The sequence below is a fragment of the Rhagoletis zephyria genome, unplaced genomic scaffold, assembly GCF_001687245.7.
Source record: "Rhagoletis zephyria isolate East Lansing unplaced genomic scaffold, Rhagoletis_zephyria_1.1 Rzeph_scaffold_01330, whole genome shotgun sequence".
Taxonomy (NCBI): Eukaryota; Metazoa; Arthropoda; class Insecta; order Diptera; family Tephritidae; genus Rhagoletis; species Rhagoletis zephyria.
The window spans coordinates 84,119-92,266 of record NW_016158414.1 but is presented as its reverse complement, the minus strand read 5'-3'; the positions used below and the strand labels follow the sequence as shown (position 1 = coordinate 92,266).

General features: G+C 35.5%; 1 protein-coding gene across 1 annotated transcript; it reads right to left on the bottom strand.

The window, feature by feature from the left end:
- Positions 1 to 5,179: 5,179 nt before the first annotated feature.
- LOC108363655 (uncharacterized) lies at positions 5,180 to 7,942 on the bottom strand. The gene is made up of 2 exons (XM_017617082.1): positions 6,177 to 7,942; positions 5,180 to 6,103 (listed from the first exon to the last, which is right to left on the bottom strand). The coding sequence occupies exons 1-2, from the start codon at positions 7,494 to 7,496 to the stop codon at positions 5,246 to 5,248; spliced, it is 2,178 nt and encodes a 725-aa protein (XP_017472571.1). The 5' UTR covers positions 7,497 to 7,942; the 3' UTR covers positions 5,180 to 5,245.
- Positions 7,943 to 8,148: the final 206 nt, after the last annotated feature.

The following is an 8,148-nucleotide window of genomic DNA, read 5'->3' as shown; positions in this document are numbered from 1 at the left end:
GTATTCTGATATCGCCGGAATACCACCCACGTAGCGAACCTCGGATGTTTACGGTAAGAAAAAATTAACTATAATGGTCATAAAGCGGTTACATGTGGGACGCTACCAATGTGTGTCCCCGAAAAGGCACTTGCTGTAGGCAGAGCTTCCGAATAGGCACGTCCAAAGGTAATTTCTAGCACCTACAGTGGGTGTGCATATGCAGGGAGACCAGTAATAATCACTTTCGCCAACTCTCGCGACATGAATGCGTCATCTGAGTTAACCGCTACATATTGTAGAGGGAGAGCTTTAGATATTTCGAGAGATCCACGTTACCTGGCGCAATTTACGATTTTGGTATTGTAGCAGGTTGAACTCCTACCTGTCCGAGGTATTTACTGCATACAAAGGTTCCCTGCATAGCAGTTAAGTTACACCCCATTCCCTTCCTTTTATTTGGTCCGAAAGCACGTTTCCAGGCCCTAGCGCTAAGTGAGCTTGATGATAATGATAGAAATATTTAGCTAATATTAGCTGCTACATCACAACTACTATTTGGCCTGTGGAGGCACACACACGCCACTCCAAAATGGTCTTCACGTTTGCGTTTGTACGTTAGCTCTAGTAGAGGTAATGTGCTCTTTTATGTAAATTTTTGTGGATGGATTTATTTTTAAACCAACGCTTTTAAATAGGGCAGTTTTGAGGTATACGGTTCTTCCTTTTATTTTGAAGAAGACTCAATAAAAATGGCAGATGTTTAACGGCAGTGTGCTTTTATATTTGTGCGGTAATATTACGGCAATCGCTTCATCACTGNCTTTTAAATAGGGCAGTTTTGAGGTATACGGTTCTTCCTTTTATTTTGAAAAAGACTCAATAAAAATGGCAGATGTTTTACGGCAGTGTGCTTTTATATTTGTGCGGTAATATTACGGCAATCGCTTCATCACTTGCATATTTATATGTTTATGTATGTGTATATACGTATTTGGTTTGTTTTATCACAGCGAGCGAGATAACTGATTCCGGGGCTCTTTTTTTTGTGTTAACCAAATTTAATATCGATTATTAATTGATTGATGTAGCAAACCATGAATACAAGATGAAGGAAGGAGGAACGGGTCTGAAATTTTCATACCTCTACGCCGATTCATTATTTATACACATACATACATACATACATACATGTGTACATATGTATACTAAAATTTTATTTTGCCATTTTTTGTGTGCTTTCATTGCCGCCAACGCTTCCTGTTGGAGATGTAGATTCGGTTGGCAGCTCGTCGAACATTTCTTGTTTTTACAGCCATAAAAAAAAAACAGAAGCAAGAAAGTGCTTGAAGTGAGCTCAGGGAAATTACCGTGGCGTACATTTGTAAATGTAAATATAGCAATAGGTGTGTATTTGTACTACATACTAAAGTGTATAAATATCTAGTTATGTTTGTACATGAATTTGTTTGTAAAAGTGTTTTGATACTCGTTGCGCGAATTGGTTGAACGTGCATTGTTGGCGAGGGCGAAGCTCTAGATGGAAAATGGATAGGTGAAAGAAGATGGAGTATGCGCTAAAGGAAGAACCAACAAAATTACTTGCCAAGCAGTCACTTACATACATAGTAGCTACAAATAAAAATGTACATACATGAATAAGTATGCATGTAGGTATATATATTTGTGAAGGGAATTGCAAGGCACCAAAGCAACAGCTTCACTCACATCGAACATTGTTGTTGGGGATAACAAATTGATTGTATTGCATACTTTTTTGCTGCTTGACTAGGTAAAGTGCGCGCCAGCATGTCAGCAATACTAAGCTCAAACAGCACCAGCACACTACCGCCCGCACGTATGAATGCAATTGTGTGGGTTTAGATGTATGTATACGCCAAGAAGAATACTATACATGCATAAATCGCTGAGGTGTAAAACATGCCATCAGCAGTTTTAATAGAATTTCGTATGTGAGCTTTAGTGTGATCACACACCCTCACAGTCAGGCATAGCATTTTTTGGTGCATATACACACACTTACGTATGTAGGTATGTATTGGTTATATATAATAAAATGTATTGCATACTTCAGGGATGCATAAAATGTTGCCTTTGCATAACAAGGAATGGGGATAGGAGAGTGAACAAGATGTGTGCACAAAAATATTAAAGCATCATTTCAGACGCTTAAAGACGTTAAACTCCAAAGTGTAGTGGTTGTGTTAATATTTTGCGGTACTCGGGCTTCTGGGTTTCACGTTTGAGATTGTGCGTAATAATGAACTTCTTATAAAAGCATACAGTACATACAAAAAATGCTGACATTTAGAGTGTAATAAATATTTTATATATAGATGCGATTAAAAGAAAACAACGGAAATTCAGAGCAAAAAAAAATTTAAAAATGAAGAAGATGAATTCAAAGTTTAAAGAATAAAAAGCTGGAATGCAATCTTGTAGAAAAGTATAGTAGCCACGAGGTCTGTCTCCAAAAACGAGAAGTAATAAATTTATTAACTCACATATTCGTGCGCGTGTTCATACACATGTAAGTACATGCATATGTATCTGGAACTCGGTCGCTCATCAATTGTTTTTTTTTTGAAAAATTGCATGTAGATACATACAGTTAAGTGTCATAACAATTTTCGACATTCATGCATCTAATCGTTATTTCTTACTATATAACTGGGTTGTCATGGCGTATGAGTTATGTATGTATTTATCAGCATCAACATTTAGTCCGGTTGGAATAGAAATTTCAAGTCGCTATAACTTTTTTTATTTATTAATTTATTATCACGCTTCAAAGAAAAATAATTAGCGCTTGCTTTAAAGTTTTATTTAAAGAAGAGTGATGTTATACATATTTAGTGGGATAGAAAAGGGTTATTGTAATTTAGTAGGCCATGGGCGTACTCAAGGTCGGCGGTATATTAAATAGATGTACATATAGTACTAAAAGTAAGTAAACAAACAAGTAAGAAAGTCTAAGTTCGGGCGGAGCCGAACATTAAATACCCGGCGCAAGTGTTAAATATATATATGTTATCCACCTTTCCGAAAACTACTGCTACATGGTAAGAAGAGGTAGTTTTAACCCTATTTTAACCATCTTCGATAGAACGTTCAGTTAGACATACTGAGATAAACTTATATAGTCATATGTGAGCGATATCACACCCATTTTCTGAAATTGCATCCTAAATGTATTTCTTCGTAAAGAATTGTTGCAAGCATACATTTTAATAAATTAGCTTTAATATTTACTGATTTATAGAATATTTCGTATTTTANTGTACATTTGTCTATATACATCTCGATTCGTTTTGGCTGTTACAAAAAACCGTTATGTGAACAAAATTAATATACCCTTGTGCACAAGTGCGCTCGGGTATAATGAATATTCCACTGGCCGTGGGACTCGAACCTACGACCTCGCGTCTCGTAAATCCGCATTATTGCCTTGCAGGAAATTTAATTAGTTTGAAAGTAATTTATAAACTACTTTATTTTCAATGATAACTAACTGAAATTCTCGCTATTTTACCTGCAACGAACTCATTTATTTAACATGGCGATGACCTAGGAAGCAGTCAATTGCCTTTTCCTGCATGTATTTTCAACTACAGATGCTTTTTCATATTTAAAAGACCAAACAAAAAATTATTATTATTTTCACATGTTGCCTCTGTTGGGACTCGAATCCGGACCTTCTGGCATCTCTGCACGCTCAGCTACAGCCAGACATGTACATGTGATTTCAAATGTTCAGTTTGAATTGTGTCGACTGTCATATTCTGCATTTAATTTCAACTACTTTAAAATGAATTTGGTTTAAAGAACTCCAAAGTCAGTATGTTTCTTTTGAATACGTTTACGTTCTGCACTTCACAGATGCTTTTTCATACTTCCAAGACACAAATTATTTTTTTAGTAAAAAGAGTATCAAAATACGAAATATTTACTCTTTGCATTTGTTTTAAAGTAGTCTTTCAATTAGTTGATTTAAAAAAAAATCACTTGTTTCCGTCAGGGTGGATGGCGTCTGTCAAGGCACAATTTTGATCTAGAAAAAGAAGTTTAATTAGGAGATGTGGTGATCTCCGAAATAGCTACTATAACTTCTACCGCTAAGACTTTGCTGCTATTTCCATTTTCCCTAATATCCAAAATCGTGGTACAAAGCTCAACAACAATATTTATATTACAAAAAAGTAGCCTCAAGTTAAAATCAATACGATTTTTTAGCCGTAAGTTGAAATTTCGATAAAAATTTTTTGAATATTCCTAAATTTTGTATAAAGTTTGAAACTGTGATTTATATATTTTTGGGTGAAGCTTGAACGGTTTTTTATAGAAATATAACAAAAAAATATTTAACTGGAAAAATATTACGAATATTAAAAAAAAACATGTGGTCATTTGTTTGAGTCACTGTATATTCTGGCCTAATGCGATTTTGTTTTTTTAATTACGCTCATCTAATGCACTCATCTAATACCTACGTCACATAACACTGTGAGACAAATGGTAGGGGTCAGTGTTCGGGAAGGGTTCAAACTACCGGGGAAAGTTATATCGGTAAAAAAGAAGTTATACGTGTCCCGGCGTTTCGCTGGGTCACGTCTAGGAATCGAGATATATCGATTTGAAGTTAGTAACTATCATATAGGGGAAATTGTCACCTTTGGTGGTCTTTTTTTTTGACATAACTCGAGAACCACTAGTCCGATTTTGCTCAAACAAATTTAAAAAAATTTTAAAAATTACAATTCCTTTAATCTGTTCATTAGGGCGGGTCGATTTAAAAATCGCTCATTGCTCTGTGAAAATCGTATTCTAGGGATCAAAATAAGAAACTTTGCCGAAGGAACCATACTTCTAAAACGAATTCTGATGTCCCCCAATTTTGAAAAATCCCACTTTGACCCATTTAGAGTGCTCCAATCGAGTCCAAATGTATGACCGACCCCCACTAACTTTGGACGGCCGATCCACCCATGCCAGTGGCACACCCCCTGGAATTCCCCTGGGGGGTTCCCCACACAATCATATCAAAAAATCACCATTTTTGGCCTTTACATGAAAAAATCAGCTAAATGGCTGTGTTTTTTCTTTATTTTTATTTATTTATTTATAATAATATTTATTATTTATTTATAATAATATCTATTTTTTCTCTTAAGAAATTTATTTAGTCAGAACATATGTAAATGAAAAAATTAATTTAAGTGAGTTATAGAAAAGAAACTAAAAAAAATTATTGTTTGAAGTCTTTTTTACTTTCAAGTCTGGGCAATTTCGCACGGCTCTCTAATGTCGTCGCCATAACAGCCTCTACATTTTCCGGTATAACCCGTTTGGAAACGCTAGCTAGCAATTGAACATGTCGTTCCGTTCCTTGTATGTGTGATGGAATTTTTGGATCATTAAACGGTGGATCATCTTGATTTAAATATTCTTTCAATGTATCGTACGGAATGCTTCGCGTGAATGGTGGTTCAAATACGATATTTATATCATTCAAATTGATCATTTCCGTATAACTTGTGCAATTAAAGTTTATATCTGGTTTTTTATAAACTCTAAGTTCCATTGGCTCGTCAACATCGGTTCGATAGCGTAGAATTTTCTTGATGGCACAGTCGCGCTTTTCTTTGCTATCATCAAACAACATTGATAACAAGATATTTTCCGAATGCGCATAATATGAATTATCTTTAATTACTTGATTGACAATTTTGCGTAAACGAGGTTCTAGAAATCGTGACCAACCAATGAACTTGAAAAATAATGCACTGCCGTACACGACAGAGCTGTAATACTTGATATTGAAGTACATTGGCACATAACATTTAATTATAAATTCAACCAGAATTCTTAAATTTGCATCTGGATTTTCCGTTGTCACATATAATCGCAATAATCTAGCGGCCTTGGTGAGCCACCGAGAATGTACAATTTTCCCTGGTTTGATGTTAGCCAGATCCACCGGAACCACGCCGCTAGAAATTGCATGGGCCATGTCGTATAAGTACTTCGAATCGGTGGAAAATTCAATTTTTTCAGGAGCAGGGGGCATATTTTGCAACTCAATTTTCTGGAAGCCGTCCACCACCTGAAAATATATAATAATAAAATAATTAAAAATGGTTGACAATTATAATAAATGAGTGATAGCAATAACTTACCGGAAGAGTTTCACAAGTTTCGATTTGACGGCTCAGTTTTCCGGTTGCCGATCTTGGTCCAGTGCTGGTTGATTTATCCAAAGCTTCAAACAAATGCCGAAACGGAAGTTCGTTGAAGTGTAGAAGGCAAACGAACCAATGCAATGGTCTTTTTAACAGCAATTCGAATCGTCGTATAATTCCACCGTGTGGGCCAGTGTTTGTTAGCTCACCGTCAGTGCATATTCCAATTAATGCATCCAGTGATATATTTTTATCGTTGAAAAAACCATTTAATTTGGTTGTTTTGTATTCAGCGGTTTCATGTTCCAGTCTTACGTAACCAATCAATTCAGAATTGGGTTCTCTCAAAATAACAAGATGAGGTTCTTTTACCATCCTAGTATGATACTTCTCATCAATTTTATCTATCGTTAAAGTATCATCTTTTCTGCCATCGAATGAAAACGCTAACAAATTGGTATCATCTAACCGTTTGCGAAGCACTTCTTGTCTGCATTTCTCTTTTTCTCTGCGAACTTTCGATTTATCCATGATGAGAGGTTTCCCATGCTTATCTTTAATTTTAAAATCTTGCAAAAGAGCGGTTCCCAATGCTGATGCTACTCTGTCAGGCACACCAAATCTGTCACATACCAAGGCAAAGTTAAAACAATCGTATCTCTCTGTGTATTGTGAACTTGTGCTTCTATCCATATCTTCTTGAACCGGTGGCGGTGCGTATGTTGAATCATCGGGATCTTGGTATGTTGGCATTGATGACATAGACGTTGCTCCTTGCTCTTCAGTTTCCATCACAAATGCATCCATTGTTAGTCTTCTCTGATTATGTTGATCGTGCATGAACTCTTTGAGGCGTTCGGGAACCCAGCCGCATGCACATGGAGCTGCCTTCAAATCGCATTTACATGTTCCAATGTAAAAAATTGTTTCCAGAGATTTTACATACTCTGTAAATTGTTGGGTGTTGTTTCTTCTCTTGATTTGCTCTTGATACTTGTCAAGCAATTTATTCAATTTATTAAATACACTTTTTTTCAGCATTATTTCCATACCAAGTTTTTCCCAAATTCCAATCAACTTATCTTGTACTTGAATAGTGAATGATTTATGGGAAAACTTTTTTTGTTCTGTTTTAGCACGTTCGCTTAAGTAAAAATAATATCTCAAGATATCCAGATGGGTTGGTAAATTAAGATCAGTTAAATCAGTAGACACACCAAAAACAGTAACATCATGCTTGGGTATATGACTCATTGGGTTTTCGATAGTTGTTGATGTAGTTGCTTCATCTTGCGGTGTAGAGGATGGTGGATTCATTGTAAACTTTTTGATTTGGAATGGTCACTTCACTTATTATTTTTTTTGAAATATTTTTTTATCTGAAATTAGCACTTCACACTTTGAGTTCTTCACAACGACTTAATGCATTCACAAAAACTGTTGCGATATATATGGTCTACGAGACGAGGTAATAAGAATGAAATGGTAATTTCAATTCTACCTGCTGTGTCTTGTGGTGGCTTAAAAAAAAACAACACAAGCAATTTTACGATCTGCAATTGTGTCACAGTGATACCTTCATTGTTTAAAAGGGTTGCGGTGCATTCCAGTGATACCTTAATTGTTAAAATGGTTGCAAAAAACGCGCATTTCTTAAGAAGGTGCCTTAAAATACCCACAAAAAGGGTTGTAAAAACAACCTTCATTTCTTAAGTAGGTGCTATAAAAAAACTACACAAGTAAGTTTACGACATGCAGCTGTGTCTTAAAAAACGCACACAAGCAATTTTCCGATTTGCAATTGTGTCACAGTGATACCTTCATTTTTTAAAACGGTTGAATAAAAAACCCACACAACTATGTTTACGACATGCAAATGCATCACAGTGATGCCTTGGTTTTAAAAGGGTTGTAAAAACGCTAATTTCTAATAATTTTTTTTAATTTCTTTTCTATTACTAAGTTAAAT